At 50.9% G+C, this 19,336-nt stretch overlaps 1 protein-coding gene across 4 annotated transcripts; it reads right to left on the reverse strand.

Annotated features, from left to right (window-relative positions):
- Nucleotides 1–120: 120 nt before the first annotated feature.
- On the reverse strand, nt 121–7,690 carry EIF3D (eukaryotic translation initiation factor 3 subunit D). Of its 4 annotated transcripts, none has more exons than XR_004239543.1 (15): nt 7,586–7,687; nt 7,150–7,285; nt 6,807–6,852; nt 6,298–6,434; nt 6,096–6,181; nt 5,554–5,626; nt 5,298–5,413; nt 4,959–5,091; nt 4,238–4,385; nt 3,856–3,986; nt 3,335–3,420; nt 2,926–3,116; nt 2,364–2,506; nt 1,311–1,591; nt 121–277 (listed from the first exon to the last, which is right to left on the reverse strand). XR_004239543.1 is itself a non-coding variant. In XM_032105343.1 (15 exons), exons 2-15 carry the CDS (start codon nt 7,270–7,272, stop codon nt 264–266), a joined length of 1,647 nt encoding a protein of 548 aa, XP_031961234.1. In that variant the 5' UTR covers nt 7,273–7,283; nt 7,573–7,690; the 3' UTR covers nt 121–263. The 4 variants fall into 4 exon arrangements, 3 of the variants coding, with proteins under 3 accessions (XP_031961234.1, XP_031961235.1, XP_031961233.1); XM_032105343.1 differs by having other exon boundaries at nt 2,987–3,116; nt 7,150–7,283; nt 7,573–7,690; XM_032105344.1 differs by having other exon boundaries at nt 2,987–3,116; nt 5,298–5,410.
- Nucleotides 7,691–19,336: the final 11,646 nt, after the last annotated feature.

The following is a 19,336-nucleotide window of genomic DNA, read 5'->3' on the forward strand; positions in this document are numbered from 1 at the left end:
TGGCGGCGCGCGCACCACGTGTCCGGGGGCGGGCGCGCTTAAAGGGGCAGGCGCGGGACGGAGCCGTGACCGCGGGGGGTACCCGAGCCAGGCGTACACAGACACACAAAACAGCGCCGGCACTCGGCAAAATCAACTTTATTCCTGTTTCCCCCCGTTTATGATCTATGTGCAGCACAGCCAGGGCGAAGGTGCAGCCACAGCCCACCCCCAGGGACCGGAGCTCCCCGGGCACTGCAGCCTCCCGGTGCTGGCTACGGGGTTCAGCTCTCTTCCTCTGAAAAAGAAGAGGAACAGAAATTAAGTAAATGCAGCTGGGGAAAGGAAACAGCCCAAACCCCAAAATTAAACCCTTGCTGTCAAGGAAATGCCACAAGGAACACAAAAAAAATCACGGCTGCCACTTCGGGAGATTTATACCACCTCCAACTGTCTCCCTGCCTCCCCCCAGCTTCCCAACAAACCTGCCCATCAGCCAAGACCACATACACGTCATTTGGAATTACACAATTTACATTCCTGAGCAGATTACACAGCAACCTAACTAACATTTCCATAATAAAATCCGGAGCAGCCAGGCTACGCTTACAGCCTAAAAATAAGCTGGGAGATATTTTTCCTATCAAAGAAGCAAGAGCTCTAGGGTAAAGGGTTTCCCACTGTCAACTGAGCACACAGAGGTCTCACGTCAGGGGTCACAGATGGTTTTAGGCAGCAAAGGGAAGGCACTGTCCACTGGGCACCACTGATCCTCCAGAACTCCCATCCTGACCAGCCAGTGATTGCTCAGCTTCAAGAGTCACTAAAAGCCTTCACCATGTTCCCTCAACTGCGCTCCATCACCACGCATTTTAAATGTGTCACCTTATAGTCACTGCCACTTCTAAAACTGCAGTCAAAAAATATCCCAGTACCAACAGAAATTAGCACCCACCCACTCCTGCAGACCTTGGGGCCGCTGAATGTAGGGCTTCTTGGCAGGTTTTGTTTTCCCAGACAGTACTCTGGATCTGGGACCTCCTCCCCCGCCCCTGCTAAAATCAGTCCTCAAGTATCTGTACAGAGGCACAACATCTGCATTCCCAACTCTCCTCTCCTTTTTCTTCCAGCTGAGTACTCCCAATGTGACCCACCACCTTTTCCACTGAGTCTCATCCTTAGGACCACACATTCTCCAGCCTCGTTCCTCTCCTGCCATTGCACTGGTCAGATCTGACCCTTTAGCTGTGGTCTTCATCATACATCACCTCCCCTTTTCATCCACACCAGTACATCACTTAAAAGCATAAAGCACCAAGTATGCTACAAACCTTCCTCTTCCTCTTCTTCCTCCTCATCCTCCTCATCTTCATCAGAGCTGAAGGTGCCATCAGGCAAACTGTAGATCCGGATCACCTGCTTGTTGGGGTCCTTGAGGATGAGGTACTTCCCCTCATCCAGCTTCATGCAGATGTCAATGACGCATCGCAGGATGCCCCAGGCATTCTCTATGCTCAGATTAATCTGGCTGGCAAATTCATTTGGCTTGAACTGCTGCGTGCCCAGGATCACATGGCGGGCAGAGTCCTTCACATGGTAACGGGATACATACCTAGGGGGCAAGAAGTAACCAGAGGGGTATCAGGAGATTAAGCCCAGACAGCAGAAGAACACCAGCAAGAAAAGCAGCATGATCATCTCATTTTCTGGGCTGAAAAATCCTAGTACTCCAACACTGAAAGCTAAGAGGATCTCCTGGCTACAAACTGTCAATCTGTAATGCACCTGGAAATCCCCAAATCGGATGGAGAGGTACAAAAGATAAAAGAAGAATTAGCCCCATACATAAAATTAAGCAATAGCACGATTACCTGGGAGTTTGGAATGAAGAAAATGCTAAAGCATCAGTTCCACATCTGTGGATGGAACCGAGGGTTGCAGAACCACTAGAACTTACTTAGCAAAAGCCTCTTGTTCACTACCTACAGTACTCAACTGATTTTAAGCTGATAGTTTAAAAAATGCTGTGGCCGTATCTCCCCCCACCACTCAATTTCTCAGTAACAGGCACTGAGCATCTCAATCAGACTCTTGACAGGCACCACAGCTACTGTGTTTATTTCCCTTGTTGGTGCCACAGCAAACAGGCTGAGAGCCCACGCAGGCCACCTGCCCCTCACACGTGTGGGGTCAGTCTCAGCTGGATGCGGAGAGGAAGCAGCTTACACCAAGGCTGGGGCACTCACCACAAGCTTTCCTTTCTTGGCCACTCAAACACGGTGATTTTAGGATTACTCATTTTGTAAATGCTTCACTCAGACATACACGAAATTTAATCATGGAAAACGCACCTGGAAGGTATTTGGTGTGAACCTCCCCCTTACCCGAGTTTAAGATACTCTGATCCAGCCAGCAGCGCGCAGCACGTCCAGCGGGCCAATTTGTAGCTGTTGTTCTTCAGTTCTGTGGCAATGACAGCCCCTCTCTGAGAGTCCAGCTTCTGGCGCCAGTCTACCCCATTGCAATACTGAGGAAAATCAGAACCAGGGTCAGCCTGACAAGCCAGCAGCAGCCATCTCTTCAGCCATTTCGTCATCACATAAGGAAGCTGCTTCTGTCTACCCTACAGTACCACTTGAGGGAATGTGAACTGCAGCCTACAGGGAAAGCTCTTGCACCAGGAAGGGACAAATGCAAACAGCTGGGATTGCTCAACATTTGTGGCACTGGTTAGAAAGGTAGTTTGTGAGGGAAGAATTCTAAAGAGAACCATAGGAACAGACTGGCTACTGTGCTGAACACCCAGGGACAAGAGGGTTCAAGCCAGCTACCTCACATTTGGGGAGAATCCCATCAGCACTGCTTGTCCACCAAAGTTATACTCCTTAGTGGAATGTAACACCCGGGGGACACCGCCAGATGTTTGTCTCATCTTTCCTGCTGTACCTGGCATGTCAGGCAGCAGTGAAGCAGTTAGAGCTAGCTTGGGGATCTTGTTCTTCCTCACCCTCGAATCCCACTCGTTCAGTGTCTTGATGTTGATGAATGACACTTCTCCATTGGCTCCTGTCATCACTCCATCATGTTCACAGCGGACAATGAGATCTATATCATCTCCCAGCTTCCACCTTCGGTATCTGCCAACAAACAATCCAACTGGTTATTTCTGACCTTTGTTCTCTTCCAGATCCATGTAAACACTCAGCAAAATCCTCTCCTCCTCCGTCTTTTCACTATGAGGTCATCCATGAATCCTTTTCAAGGTAAAGCTTCTGTAAGTAACACTCCTAACCTGTTTTGCCTCCGTATCACACTTAACATCCTGCCCCCATGACAAACTGAGAGAACAGCTTACCTGTATGCAACAGAAGCTACTTCATTTTTATCCATGTCATCCTCCACAAAGGGGTTTGGGTTGGGAAACTTGTATTTCTCCTTTCCCTGCAGATGAAAACAGCAGAGCATGTTAGGAGACAGCTCTCCTCTATTGGAAAAATATTCTTTTACAGCAACAGTAGCGGATTTCCCTGATGTAGAGAAAAACCAAAACATTAAGACAGCTGATGAAAGCCTTATGCCCACATTAGTCACAGCACTATAAGCAGCACTTGTACTGGCACTTAGGCTTCATTAAGTGTACTGAGAAGCCTGTCTGCATCATCAATGGGAGTAGGATGACTTCTCTGTGAAATCAAGGTGAAAACCTTTCTACAACATCTCACCAGAAATAATCCCACCTCCTTCAAAACTGAAAGGCCACTGGTGTAACCAACTGTCAATTAAAATGCTTCTGTGCTGTACTAAAGCAGCCTTAATGAAGTTTCCTCTTGAGACTCTGAAACACAGACCCCACTACTCATCACTGTTCCACCTTACCATCCTCAGACACTGCTGGGAGAAGTTATGATTGATGTAGGTAGCTTCCATGGCCAGGTTGCGAGGAGAATTAAAGGAGTTGCCCTCTTCCTGTGGTGGTTCATTGGCTGTTTCACTCACTGTCAGGAGGTCTGGGAAGAAAACCAGATGCAAGTGGTTATACTTGGGGGAGTAACTATGTCAGCTTTAGAGAGTTTCTAGCCGCACATCAGAGCAGATCAATACTGAAGTTCCCCACACAGCTATCACATGTACTGCAGTAATTAGCTTGTTCAGGGGGCTCAGTGTGGACACTGAGACACAGAATAAACTCAAATAACCATAAAGAAAATTACACCCTTTAGCTACTGCAACAGAAATTCCTTTCATGACTTTTCCTCACCAAAATCTGAGTTGTCCCTCTTGTCAAAGAAAAGCTTGGATCCAACTCTCTGGACAATGATGTCCCAGGAATAGACAGAGCGAGTGCAGCTCATCAGTGTGGCCAGGATGGCATCTGTGGCAAACACATTCCCTTGTGTCTTGGCCAGCTGTGGATAAAGGAGGAGAAAACTGTTTCAGCAATAAGAACAGATACTCTTTCCCTAGGCAGGATGAGAAGTGCTAGCAAACCAGATCACTGATTTCTGCTGCTGTTCTGACTGAGAAAGCTGAACTGGTAAGTACCACATCAACTGCCAGACCAAGTCTAAGGTACTACCCAGCAATCCTGGCCCACCCTCACCCACAGAAAGAAAGAAACTACTACGAAATGTTAATTCTGTTGGAAAATGCACAGCTTCTTATGGCCAATGAGGTCACGAGAGAGAACTCTCCAAGCCTTCCTCACTTCCAAAAGCAAAGCCCCAAGGATCAGGTCTCTGATGTAAGTTTCCTTTCCAACACAGCTCAAGTACTGGTCTGCTTGCCCTTCCAGAATTACAGCTTTTCCTTGGCCAGTGTTCTCAACTCTGCATTAATCTAGCTCTGCCTTCGACCTAAGAAAAATACTGGTACCAGCTAATGCTTCTTGTTTTCGCCCTTTGGTCTGATGGTGACAGCTAGTCTCCAACAACAGCACACACCCATGAACACGCTCCTGGGTTTTACCAACTGGTAGCTACCTTTCGGATAACTGGGTCATCCGTAGTGGTGACGGTATGGAAGATGCGCTTAATGCTCCTCAGGAGCTTCTCGTTCCTCGTCGTAATGCGGTCGAAGGCTTTGTCATAGTACTCTAGGGCTCCACAGCACTCTCTGCAAAGGCAAGAGGACCATCTCGATACCCTTCCTACAGATAACACCACCCATGAACCCCTAGGGTCTGCTGGGTGTTCCATTACCTCCCCCTGGTTTGGGTACCTCCATGAAACACTGGGACCAGGCAGGAGACCCTTGAGCTCCTGCTTTCCAAAAATCTGGTCGCCTCAGGAAGCGAGCAAAGGGCTGTCTTAGGAACTCACATGTCCTGTGGTTCTGACACCTCCAGGTAGCGCATTTTCATCAGCCGAGGGAAATCCATCTCCTCCTTCACCTCCCAGTCGCTGCGAACTTCAACAGAGGAGTCACGAGGTTTCTGCTGTGCGGCCAGAGGCAGGTCAGGTAGAGAGCGAAACGGAGACACAGCATATCAGGATTTGTGCAAAAGGAGCTGCCCTGTGAGTGCAGCCAGAGAAACCAAACCATCACAGGGGGCACAATGCTTGTCAGTTTGTCTACCTGTGATTTCTGGTCCCATTTCTGCCTCACTCCAAACTGTTTCTGAAACTTCTTTTGTAGGCGCAAACGATCTCTAAAATGACAAATGTGAGAAAAGCCATGAAGAGAAGTTCTTGATTCCTATATGCCACAACCATTCCTCCACTTCCAAACTACCACCAGAGGAGCAGTGCTTTCAGGCACCGAGCTGCTGAAACATTTGCTGAGCCATCTGTTGATCAAGATGCCTGAGGCATTAAAAAGTCTGCTCTTTGCTTTGAGCAGCTCTTTACATAGTTTTACCTGAAGATTGAAATAGTTTTCAGAAACGATATTCTCTGTTTAGAACACCACCTTTACTTTCTAAATACAATTCAAAAAATCTCCTGAGGCATTAGGTAGCCATTTGAAATCCATGCTTTTAAGTACTACTGACACCAGCTGAACACTGGACTCGAAACATCCTGAAATCCTTTGCTGTTTGCTCCAGCAGGTTCTGTTACTGTAAGTTTGCAAATTTATCAACAGTATGTTCACACAGTCCAAGCTCTCTGGAGCCTCACCTCTCCTTCTGCTTGGCACTCTTTGGCAGTGTCTGCATGCTGAACTGCAGCATGTTCCGACGGTCCTTGTCTCTCCGAAGGTTCCTCTGCAGAAATGACGGAAAAAAGAAAAAAAAAAAAAAACGAAAAAAGACATTTTAGTTGGGAAAGAATCCTGTGCTTCTGAGGCTCCCCTTGGATCCCATCTCTGAGAACACGTTACCTGTGCAAACCTCATACGATTCCTCTGGTACGCTGTTTTCTGTGTCCGGGCTGTGTCCACCAGCTGGAAGCTTGTCTCATCCTCCTCGTGGAAATAGGCGTATTGGCTTCCGCCACCAAACTGGGACGAGTACTTGTCTGGAAATAAAACAAAGCGTCTCGACGCCGAGGTTCTAAGAAAAAACCCTGATGCTTTGCCCCTTTCTCTCCCCAGCTGCCTTCACCTAAGCCTGATGTCTAAAAGCCTTACACCTGCATGTCTTCCCCCGCTCCAAACCTCCCTTACGAACCCGGTTAGTAAGGCAGTACAAAAATGCAGAGTAAGCCCCAAGGACAGGGAGAGCCCCACAGAGCTCTCCCAAGGGTAAAGCACGCTTCCTAAAGTAAGCTGCCTGTCCTGCTGAGGTGTGCAGGTAATTACAGGGTGGGTGTGAGACATGAAAGCAGGAACGACGCTTAGAAGAAAACTCTGTAGAAAAGAAACCCCAGGAACCACCAGACCCCACGTACTTGTGTATCTTTTATCCTGATACGTGGCTCCTGTCCAATCAGCCACCTAAGAACGAGCATAAACAGTCAGAGCAAGCATTAACACGACATTCCCCCCCCCCCCCACCTCTAACTCTGCACATATAGTTCCCAGCAGCAAAAGCAAACACTGCTGTACGCTTCAGGTCTAATCCCTCTGACTCCCACCTCTGCTGGGCAGCCCTGCTAGGTGTTCACAGCCTGTCAGGACACACTGCCAAGGGTGCCAGAGGAGCAGCCACAGTAACGACAGCGAACACCGCAGGCAGCGCGCAGGGGGGCCCGGCAGGCACCCAGAGCTCACGGCCCAGCCCGGCACAGGTACCTTGCCCAGGCGGTCTCCTTTGCTGAAGGGCTGGTAGGGCATGTCCTTGAACTGCTCGGGCACAGCACACGGGCCCCAGCCGGAGGGGTTGTCCTGGATCACGGGTGTCACAAACTTCGCCATTTTTTAATCTTCTAAAGGTGGAATAAAGAAAAAAAATAACCCCGAAACCCTCAGCTGCCGCACGGTGTGGCACCGAGACCTGAGGCCTTGCCTCGGCACAGGCCACCGCGACGGGAAGGCGCCTCCGCCCACCAGGCCCGGGGAGGAAGGAAGGGTCCCGGTGGGCGCTGCGTGTGCCAGGGAGGGGCGGCGACGCGGCCCCGCCGGAACCGGCGGGGCGGGGCCGGGGGTCTCGGTACGCGCGGGAGGCGCCGGCGGGGCAGGCGAGAGGCCCCAGGGTGGCCCCAGCGCCCCCCTCACCTGCGCGGCCCCGGCGCGGCCCCGATGGCGGCGGATCCGGGAGCGGCTCCGGGAGCAGCTCCAGCGGCGGCGGCGGGCGGGGAAAAGGCCGCGCGCAACCCCGGCGCGCCCTTCTTCCGTCAGCACCGCGCGACGGCAGCGCCGTTGTCGTAAAGTAGAAAAACTCCACCATCCCCCCTCCCCCCCCCCGGAAAAGCGACCAACGAGCGCGGCTGTCGTAAAGCGGCCGCGTTGTCGCAAAGCGTCAAATATGAAAAAATTTTCTTAAGAAAGGATGTTCTTTGATGTTTGATCTTTGTATACTTTCAAGTCTAATCAACAAGAAAAGAGGTTTAATCCGTGAAACGGCAGCCAACAAACAAGCTCCAAGTGATACCCAGGTGTTAGAAGGTCAAATTACTTGACAGTAGAATTGCCTTGTTAAGGTTTAGGGCTTAACATGTTTCAGTGACCTCAGGGGAAGTTAACAAAATTGGGAAGAAGGATGTAACACAGATTGTGGGCACAAAAAATGCAGAATTTACAAGCCACAGGGACATTTGGCAGAACCCCCAAGATAAGGAAGAAACTAATAAAGACTGCTCAGCAACTGTGCTGAATCAGCTGCAGCTGAGTAAAAGGTAATTCTGGCAGGGGGAGATCACGGCCACTGACCCAAGAAAGCACCGACTCGAGAGAAAGACTGAGCGTGCAGACTAATTAGCACGAGCAGTGAGAGGATCATTAACCAATAGAAGACAGAATACTAATTAAAAAGAGAATTAGGTAATTTTTGGCCAAGGAACATTAGTGGCTTTGTTTGCTAAAATATATAAAGAGTGAAAAGTTTTGGTAGTCATCATGCTGGCTTTATGGATTTGCTATTCAGCACCCCTTTCTATGCAGAACTGTAAATAAATCAAATGCCTGGATTATGTGCGTGGATTGGCCTCCTGCAGACTGGGTGAATGAACCTATTTTGGGACAACACTGTCATTTATTGAAATTTTGTTCCCGCTTAATAGCCACTTAATAAGGAAAAACATGCGTGAGTGCCAGGAGAGTGATGTTAAGGATAGTGTAAATTTGCCCTGTTGATTAAAATGCTTGAGTTTGGCTTTTAAGTGTAAAAGCTGGGGGTGACATGTGACAAAACCCATTCAGTTTGTACCCAGATGTCATAAAGAGGAAGAAAACTTGGCTTTCTGTGTGTGCTGAAGGCTCAGCAGAGCATAGCAGCTCAGACAATGGTGAGGTCAGAAACATCTCCCGTGCTTACAATGGCTAAACTTCCTGGAACCGTGGAACTTCTCTTGGCAGAAGTATTCAGCCCTGTGGTAGGCAAATGCCTGTTGGGAATGGTTTTGGTGTAAATGGCTCTCCTGATAGCAGCAGGATGGGATAGGTGTCTAACAAACTCCCTCTGCCTGTCTACCCTCTGTTCTCAGGAAAACAACTTGAGCTTCATGGCCACACAAAGGACTGCCCGATTGGAAACTTTTTTCCTTTAGGAAAACTGGAGTTCAACTTACGTTACAAAAATCATGTATTGGAAGAATGACGATCCTCAGCTTAGTCAAATACAGATTTCAACCATTAATGGGCAGTTCCCATCTGGTTGTGCTAGTTTGCTTTGCAGACATGTGATGGAGTTACTGTGATGTCCAGTAGGTAAATTCCTGTTTTCCCAGATAAAAATGGAGATAGAAGTTAAGAAATGACTTTGATAGAGAACAGACTTACAGGACTTTGGACAAGAAGTATGTCAATAAAGCCACATGCTAGGACAGGAAACATGACTTAATACTGTACCTCTTCATTTTCTCTCACACAGAGCTTCTTGAAATAAAAGTACAAATGCAAACTCTGCAATGGTTCTGTACAAAATCAGGTACTTTTCAGGCTGTAGTTGTGTGATCATTCAACCAACTTAGTGCTTTAGAGGGTGTTACAAGAACCACTTGACTTTGAGAGTTAAAGATGTGTAAAGAATGGGAATTGCAGTTGCCCTTGCTGTGTTCATAGTGTGATAGTCAAGCTTTCCCATTGTCCCCGATGGCTTCCCTGGACCTGCTGGAGGGGAGGCCTAGGGCTGGAAGTTGGATTCAGCCCTACAGCCTCTCTAGGAGACCGTAAGCCAGTGATTTAATACAGCAGTGCCTCGGGTCCCTGTCTCTGTAATTGGGATAGTATTTCTTCTCAGGGAGTGAGGGCAATAAATCAATAAATCCCAAATGCTCTCATGCCAGAGTGATTGAAATTTTCTCTACCCCTAAAAAGAGCAGGATTGGTTTACAAATCTCTTCAGCTCACAGGCTGGAAAACTCTTCAGAGAATTTTACTGAGTATCTTTTACCTAGGAAGAGTCTAGATCAATATTTTCCAGGCAGAGAGGTGTGCATTTTGTTCTTTATTTTCCACTTGTGATTCCTCCTCGAGAAAGAACTGAAGCTGCAGTGGTCTTTGCTTTGACAAGATATCCTGCCATTAATCAGAAGTGGGATTATTAAAGCACCTCTTCCCGCTAGCAAAAAAAAAATCCACTTATAGAAATACAGTTTATAAAATACAATTTGTAACTGTCTCACCTAAACAGCCTTTTTGGAGACAAACATCATTAGTGCTGGAGCTGCCTCGCCGGTCGCTTGCAGTGGCTCAGTGGGATCCCAGCTCCATGTGAGCCCCACAGCGCCTGCCTCTCGCCCCCCCAAGCTAGGCAGTGGGCCCAGTGGGCTCAGAGGGACTCAGAGCTTAGGAGATGGTGAGGAAAAGACGAAGAAGTTCTGGAAAGAGAAATAGACTTAGGAATAAATGAAAAGAAATTGATAAAATCCCTTTCTTTCCAGTTTCCTCTTCACTCCCGAGTCTGCGCGAGGTGCATGCAAGAGAATGCAGTGCTGCTGCTGTCTACCAGAGATGGCAGATCACGTGATGCTTGGTCTTAGCCCATCAGATTTCCTTTTCTGGTGACACAGTTGGGTATGGTGTGGGTTGGAGGAGACAGCATGCATAGGGAGTGGCTGGTGCGGGATAAATGCTTGCCTGGGCATGGCTCTAACCTTCCATTTTCTTAGCAAGGAGAAGAAGAGTTCTACGAAAAGAAAATCCACTCTTAAGCAGGTGAGATTTGCTGCCACATTTAGAATCATAGGATGTTAAGGGTTGGAAGGAACCTTAAAGTTCCTCTAATCCCAACACCCCCTGCCATGGGCAGGGACACCTCCCACTAGGCCCAGTTATCCAAGGCCTTATCCAACCTGGCCTTGAACACTGCCAGGGTTGGGGCACCCACAACTTCCCTGGGCAACCTGTTCCAGTGTCTCATCACCCTCACAGTAAAGAATTTCTTCCTAATATCCAGCCTAAAATTCCCTCTTTCAATTTGTAGCCATTAGTCCCTGTCCTATCACTACAGATCCCGATGAAGAATCCCTGTTTGGCTTCCTGGTAGTCCCCTTCAGATACTGGAAGGTTGCTATGAGGTCTCCATGTGACCTTCTCTTCTCCAGGATGAACAGACCCGACTTTCTCAGCCTGTCTCGGGTCAGATTTACTAGAAGAGGAAGCAGGTCTGTCTTGCTTCCCACTTCACACCAGGCTCTGCACCTCCTGTGTCCTGCTGGGGCCCCACAGCTCCGTGTGCCTCTGGTCCTGTCCTGCTGACCCCACACTCTGCTGCTGCTGCAAACAGTTCCTCTCGCCGCCTTTGGTTTTCATGAAAGGCACGTGAAATACGTCGCTTCCTGGAAAAGTACTCCAAATACACTTGCTTTGCAATCATTTGATCCTTCATCCATAATTTCAGTTCATCAGTTAATTAATCATTTAATCAGTTAATAAGACTAATCACTCTTCCCTGGAAGATGCTCATGAGAACTGCCAGGATAAATTGCTCCCATCTGTTTTTTCCGTTCTTGTCTCCCACTCCTCTGGCTTTGGGCTCTGCGCTGGTGTTAACAGGTCCCTAAAAGAGGGGCTCATTCCAGCACCTTAGATGTTCCAGTCCAAAACCTTCTCTGCCATCCCTCTCCTCTGCAGTTTGGGGCTCGCTGTTGCCCCGTAAGCTGGCGCTGCGTTGAGCAGCCACCTCCTGCTGCGAGAGGATGATACACAGCTCAGGCAGTGTTACCAGGGGCTTGCCAGGTTTAAGTGAAGGAGAGCAAGTCCAAGCACCCAACCCATTAGGGGCCTTTCCTAGAAAAAAGATCACCTCTGCCTTCAAAAAGCTTTGGAAAGCCTTAAAACAGGTTGCTTTCCACCTTATATGACGGTACTTCCAATCAAAGAGGCAGCTGAGGATTGAAAGACTAATGTTCCCACTAAAACACTATTTTCCAGTACTTCCTTTTCTCATTCTTCTAAGAAATGCATCAAAAATACACAGTTGGGTTCCTTTTCCTCACTAAAGACCAAACACACCGTATGCCTGTGCCATATGTTTAGTCTGCACTGCCCCGTGCTTCTTGACAAGCCCAGAAACCAAGGGAAATAGTCTTCAGCCTTAACACATTCCCACTGCAGGGAGCCCTGATGTTCACACACACCTCCTCAGGTCAGATTCCTCTCCCGCAGTCATTGTCATCATCTTTAAAACAGCAAAACTTACTGCTGGCTCCTGGGCTTTTGTTGTAACCAACCTTGGCCAAGTGTGAACTGGCTCATGCCCCAGACCGATGTTCACAGGCTGGGAAGCCCTCCTTCCTTCCCTGGCCCTCCTCTTTGCATCCCATCTTTTCCATGGCACTTTTATCTGCCTCCTCAGTCTGCTGTTCTCTCAGGCCAGGTGCTTTGCTGCAATGCTTGGCCTCCTTTCCAAGAGCTTCCTTCCTCTCGCTGGTGTCCTGGTTGCTGAACTATAAACCTGTCCTCTTGTGTGCTGGTTGCTCACCAGCTTTTTCAGGGAAATTCTTGATTGGATTTTCAGGAAAATTCTTGATTGGATTTTCAGGAACCCTGGAAAAATGGCCATAAAACAGTATTACTGTGTACGTGCGGTGAATCTGATTTTTAATTTGCTGTCTGTGCAGTCTAGTGGGGCTGGGCGCTGGTGGCACCTGGCAGATTTGCTGTGTGTGTTCAGACCAGCCATGTCTGTCCAGAAAGGTCCACACCAGGAATGTGCTGAGTTTATTATTCTTGGTAGCAAATAGTGTTTTCTCTGTAAGGCTTTCCCCATCTTCCTCTTCCTGCTGTGCTGAGCTCTCCCCGACTGCTGGGCTGGACTGTCTTGTCCTCACAGACAGACAGAAACTGAGCAAGGACAGACCCCCCTCTTAAACCACGCTGCTTCTGTAGGCTGGGCTCAGAGCCTGACCTTGTATTGTCTGCTCCTTCCATGCTACCAGGAAAAGCCACATACTTTTGATGTACCCAAAAAATAGTCTTTCTCTGAATTAGTGCTGTCTCTTGCCTGGTTTTGACTGTTTTTGCGACCAGTGTCAGAACTTTCCCAAGGTTTCTATAGCTGTGACTGTCAGGGTCTGGACCACACGTATTGCCAAAGAGGCAGTGTGTGTGTCACGCTGCATCCTCACCCTTGGCTGCTGAGCACTGCCCTTGCCAGAGCTGTAGAAGGAGCCCAGGTCCAGCTGCCTCCCCTCAAACTGTCAGCAAGATTGTCTCCTTTGATCTGCACTCAGTGCTGGATTTTATCCCAGCAGCCAACAGGCGAATGCCACAAGTTTATTCTACAAAGCTCAATTAGAGCAGCTGGCGCCAGCAGCGTCCCTGCTGGCTCCAAGCCTGCATCAGGAGAGGAAGGCTGGTGCAGTGGCTGGGGCATGGGCTTGGGAGTCCACAGGCTCAGCTGCAAATCCCCACTCTGTGGCTGTTTTCTAGGCTACACCAGCGAGCTTCTGCAGCAGGAGCTTGTCACCTCCATGCTGTGCAGGAAGGGACAACATTCCCTGCCTGACTGGAGGAGATAGAAGCTATCATGGTGATGGGGAACCGTGTCAACAGAGGCTGCTGCTCCTGGGAAATGCTGCATGGATCCTGCCGGATCTACAGCGGGGAGGAGGATAGGGCCTTGGGTGGTGGAAGGTACAAGGCACATAATGCCTTCTCACCACTGATTAGCAGTGTGCCTTTCAGCTGCAGGAGCCCCGCTCCGTGCCCCTGCGATTATCCAGTGCCTGAGTCATACGCAGCACTGCCCTCAGAAGGATCTCGATCTGAGCAGATCTGTGAGCAACATGGGTGTTCTTTACAAGGGCCCTTGCCCAGCGCAGAAGCACCCACGGTTATTTCCTTCAACATCATCAGTGTTAGAGTAACTTCTGTGAAAAATCAGAATCTTCTGGGCTAAACGTGCTGTGCAAATGCTCTTGCCTGGCTGGTCTCTGTTCTGGAAAGCTTAATGTTTATGCCAGCCAGGAAAAGAGGTCTAAGTAGAGTATCAGGAGGCAGAAAAAGAGTGCAAGCAATTTCTGCTAGGAAACACAGTTGAACCCTATTTGCACAAGACCTAGTTTCAAGGCAGTAAGGAGCCAAAAGCAGATGCCACCTATGTATAACATACTGTTCCCTTCTCAGAGACTGTCAGGAAGGTCCCCACAAAAAAGAAAGGCAGCAAGGGATATGCAGCAGCCCAGAAAGTCCATGGTTGCCATTCCCTTCTTTGCCCCTTGGTAAGTCAGAGACAGGGCTGGCCGACACGCTTGGCCGCGGACAAATGTGCCTCTTGGGGTACAGGGAGTGCGGAGGGTACAGGGAGTACGGAGCCTCGGGGCCATTCCTTCCTCTCCTCTTGAGCAGATTTCAGCACCATCTGCTCTCTTCTGTCTTTGGAGGAGTCAGCCGGGTGCTTTTGTCCCTTCTGGCAAAGCTGTGCTGCGTATGTCCCCCATCGGGTGTCAGGTACCCCGAGGCAGCTGGGACGGATGCGCACTCTCAGCCTTGCTCCAGAAAGCTCCCACTGCAGCAGTCCAAGGTCCTTCTTTCTCTCCTTTTCCCTGTCTGCAGCCTGTTCCTCTGGATCAGGCACTTCCCAAGGTCACAGCTGACTCCCAAGGTCAGGCCCAGGCTTTGCTTGTGGCCCCTACTGTAGGGGACGGGAAGGGGTTTGGGCTGGGAAGGAACCTTCCCTTCCTCCCTTTGTCCCTAAAGGACCCACAAGCAGCATCAGGCACTCGAGGGAGAGGAGCAAGGGCAGAAGGAGACATGGGGCAGCCATGGGGCTCCCTGACCTGGGAACTGCTCTTTGGAATTACTCTTTTTCCTGCATGCATGAAGTATTACCCTACTAAACACTCCTAGATGATCCCTGGCTAGGCACCAGTCAGAGCTGCAGATTTTAGAGTAGGAGAAGTGGGGGGACTTGCTGATGATAAGCAGCTTCCTGGGACATGCTGCCTCGAACCTCAGTGGCCACACCAAGCTCACAGTAAGAGCTTTGTTGTCTGCCTTCCCTTCTAAAATAATACCTGCCCCTGTGCTGGCTGGAGCCCGTCATGGGTGGGATTAAGCTGAACCCCCCAGGTAAATTATGTCCTTGTACCCCCTCTGAACTGCTGGAAGGAGAGGGGGAATGAGGGAAAGCAGGTAGTGAGGAGCCCTGGCAGAGTGGAAATGTCCGCTGGCCACCCTTGTGCACCAAGGGGACCCCGGGCAAGGGTCCCAGCGCTGCATCTTCCCTGGAAGCTGTGGGGCTGCTCCAGCTCCCGCACGGCGCGGCTGTGAGGCTCTGCTGCTGTGCCGGGCTCGTCCCACGGGAGGGCACTGCCTGCTCAGGAACAGGCAGCCCGGCCGGCGCTCCTGGCAGGCATTAATGCAGCAAATTAAACGGTGCTGGCAGATTCTGATTGACAGGTCCCTAGAGAGCAAAGTCCCTTGTTTTTTCCATCCCCGAGGGGATCAGGAGCAGCAGGAGGAGCAGCAGCAGAGAAAACCCTTTCCCAAGCCCAGTACTTTGCCCTTGTGGATCTGTTTCTGGGACTCAGCCCATCCCCGTGTATCTTGACCCCTTTGCTGAAGCCGTGGGTATCGGGCCAGCCGGCTCCTCCACTGCGGACGTTCCGCAATGTCAAGAGCTGACCCTGCAGAGGATGCAGAGGATGCCGAGGCCCAGCCCTTGCTGCGCACATGAGCTGCGGCACCCTCGTCGCTCCGAGCCCAGGGTGCAAGGCCCGGAGGTTTCAGTAAAGGGCAGGCGAAATGAGGCCAGCGGGGTTTGGCGTCATTCGCACGTTACTCCTCTCCACGGTGTAAAACTGGCACAAGTGACAACACTCTGCCAGAATGGTTCACGTCTGTGTTGGCTCTGCCACAGCCAGGTCAAAGCTGGGATTTGCAGCCAGGAAGATGGAGGCAGTCACCCATTTTTTGCTGCTGCTGTTGTGGGAAGCAGCATGGCTTGTTGGGGTCCTGGATCCTCGGTCTGGGTCCTCAGTGCAGCTCTATGTCTGGCAGGTCCTCAGCACCCCTCTATCAGCCAGTGGTCAATGGCTTTAGTAAGGAATAGCCACCATGGACACTGGGACATCACAGATGTCCTCCCTACCCTTGTGGGCATAAATCCCCAGTTAGAAGTCTTTTTAAGACCTGTCCCATGTCCGGGTGTCAGGGCCCTGTCCCCTCTCAGGCTGGAGGGGAGTTTCTCATGTCCACGGGGCATCTTGGTGGCCCAGCTACTCTGGAGCTCTGTGGTACCAGCAAAGTGTGGTACAGGTATGCTCGGTTTGATCAGAGGTCCTGTAAATGCCCTGCCTGGGTGAGGAGCTGCATACTGCACAGCAGCCCACGTGTGGTCCAGCTCCATGCCTCCGCTTCGCATGAGGGATGATGTGTTCCCCACTCTTGGACGTAAGACTCAGGCTGATGGCATTTAATTCACACCTGTTTAACCTGCATAGGTCCTACTCAAATTTTATCCTCCATCTGTCTCCCTTCCCTACCAAAACTGTTGGCCCTTCTTTCTTTGTCTCCAGAAGGTGTCAAGAAGAGCCTGGGGAGATGAGGGGAGAAGGTCCCAGCAGCTGGAAGGCACCTGGGAAGGAGATGCCAAGTTGTCTGGAGCCCCCTCTACCTTTGGGGATACTTCCAGGACATTCAGATAGCCTGTCCTTTGCCATCCTTAGCACTGCTCACTTAGCAGCTTTACTGATGTTGACTGTACCTCTCCACAGACCCTCTTCCTCCATCAGCTCTCCTCAAACCTTTCTCTGTCCTTGGCTGAGGTGCTTGGCTTTTGAAAGGCGAGCTTTGTGGCTGTCTTCTTCCCCCGTGGCAGTCCTCACACACAAGCAAGACAGCAGGCTTGCGTGTCTGACGCTTGGCCTCTCTCTGTAGTCATCTGGCACTAAAAATTATCTGCAGAGAAAAATACTGGGCTCCATACCTGGGTCTTAATATCCTCCCTCACCAAACCATAATTACTAATTACCACTCCTGGGTGTTTAAACCATTTCAGTGATGCAGTTAAATGCCCGATGTTAATTTAATAGCCAAGTATCTGGGTTTCCCCACATGAGGAGCTCTCAGAGCGTCTCCCACTAAAGCAAAGTGCAGCCAGCTCTGGCTGTGGTCCATATGAAAGAGGCAGCAGAAGAGTAGTAAGCACATGTTGATAGCAGACCCACACACGTGAGGGCCTGGGCATTACTCAGTAGTAAGTGCTCCCTCGCCCCACACTGGCCCCCAAAGGGAGCCCCCTCCTCAGCCGTGCTCTGCCTCCATGGGATGGAATACCTGGCACCACTGCCAGCACAGGCCAGCATGCCTTGGGCAGTGCAGGCCCTCTGGAGCTCAGATCCTTTGCCAGAGCCATCCTTGCAGATTGCTCTGTCTGAGTAGGGCAGCACTCTCTCTTGGCAGATGCCCTGCCTGCCTTCTACCCATCCCTGGCCAGCATTTGAGAGCATGTCCTCAGGTTCAGAGGGGGACTGTCCAAAATCAGCCCTGTGCAGGGCCAGACACTGCATTCCTCTGACACCCGAAAGCAGGGAATGACCACTGGCCCCAAAGAGGTCACGAGGCTGGGGCATGAGAGGGACTTGGCTGAAGGCATCGGACCAGACTTTGCCTGCTCCATCTCCACTCTGGCTGTGCTGCAAGAGGCCTGCTGCCTCTCCTTCCCCACTGCTGGGGCTTGAGTCTGGGGCAGGAAGTTTTCCAACCCAAATATTTTAACTGACCTCTCAGTCACGAGTCTTTGGCTTCCCTAAGGCCTCAGTGGCTCAGTGCTGTCGAGGAGAAGACCCTGGTGCCATTCTCACCCCTGGCATACTCAGGGCCTGCCAGAGCACACAGTCAGCAGTGGGAGAGGCAAGCACGTGGCATGGGGAGCACTGAGAACTCGGAGGGGCACAGGATAACATATTAGGGTCTCTCACCTACCTAAGTGTTAATGTGCCTGAGGAGAGATGGGGAATGAGAGCTTCTGCCCACGCACAAGTCGTTTGCTTTCAGTGCTGCCCCTCTAAGACATCACTTAATATGACATTAATTAGTTAATGTTTGCAAAGTGCTTTGAACATGAAAAGTGCTGTATAAGTGCTGAATATTAGTACTAATTATTATGGCATGGAGGCTGGCGCTGTCTGAGGAGCATTCCCCACACCTAATTTCAGGCCGGTGCTGCTTCCCTGGCTCTCCCCCTCCCTTGCCTCATCCCATAAAAGCCAGAGAGAGAAGGGGAGAAGCATCTGCACCCTACGAGGAAGGAGCCCCTCATGGAGCTGTGTGGAGGGGGCGAGCCATGCACCCCCTTCATTCCAGGCAGGACATTGTTTGGGAAGTGTAGCCATATCTTCCCAGTGCCCCACTGGCACGCGGGAGGATGAGGGAGCACAGTCTTGCCCCAAGCTCTGCAGCGGGCCAGGACTGGAAACATCACAGGGTGGATGGAGGAGATGCAGGGGGGTTCCTTCAGCTCATCCCACCCATGCCTGAGTGGGAGCACCCAGCACTGGTGGAGGCTTCAGAGCCAGGCAAGGAGATGAGGAGGAGGTGAGAAGGTTTTGGGGTCTGTGCACTAGAAGGGGTGGGAAGGCAGCTGTCTCCTAGATGTGCGCGTGGCAGGGCCGGGAGCTCCCTGGTGTGCCCCAGACAGGCTCCTGGCCTGCTTTGCTGCCTCTCCCCTCCCTGTGCCCTCCTTCTTGGTGAGGCTGCTGCTGGGAAGGGTCCCTGGAGGAGGAGCAGAAATGGGTCGGCGGGTGCCCCCAATTACCTTGGCAGCAAAGTGTCCTGCCAGCTGGAATGCTGGGGTGAGTGTTAGGTGCTACAGGGGCCCAAAGAAGAGGGATGAGCTGTAGGAGGTTGTGCTGGAGGGGGTCCAGTGAGGGGCAGAGTGGGGACCCACTGGTGCTGGCCAGGGGATACAGATGCTGAGCACAGGTACCAACCTGTGCAAGGTGCATTGGGCAACAGGGAGAACTGCAGTGCAGTGATCACACTGCAACCCAGCAGTGTCTGCTGGGGCTCCTGGAGCCAGCTGTGCCTTCCTTGCTGCTGACAAATTAACTCCCCCGGTCCCACCTGCTCATTCAGCTCGAGGTCCCACTTGTCTGCTGTGGTCAGACCCTGGCCACACTTCAGAGAAGCTTTGTCACTCAGGCAGCTGTCCTTCTGTGTCACCCCTCTGGAGCTAGAGGTGATGGAGTCTGACGGGGATTCTGGTCTGCTTCAGAAAGCCATGGAGGGTCTCACAGCAAGTGAGAGCCCAGTGCAGGGTAAAGGGAAGCTCATTGGTGACACCCTTGCTGCCAGTGGTGAGTGAGAGGTGAGGGGGCATAGCGGTAGCCTAGTCCCCTTTGTGGGGATCACACTGCCTCCTCTGCTGCCACCT

The sequence above is a fragment of the Corvus moneduloides genome, chromosome 4 (assembly GCF_009650955.1).
Source record: "Corvus moneduloides isolate bCorMon1 chromosome 4, bCorMon1.pri, whole genome shotgun sequence".
Classification (NCBI taxonomy): Eukaryota; Metazoa; Chordata; class Aves; order Passeriformes; family Corvidae; genus Corvus; species Corvus moneduloides.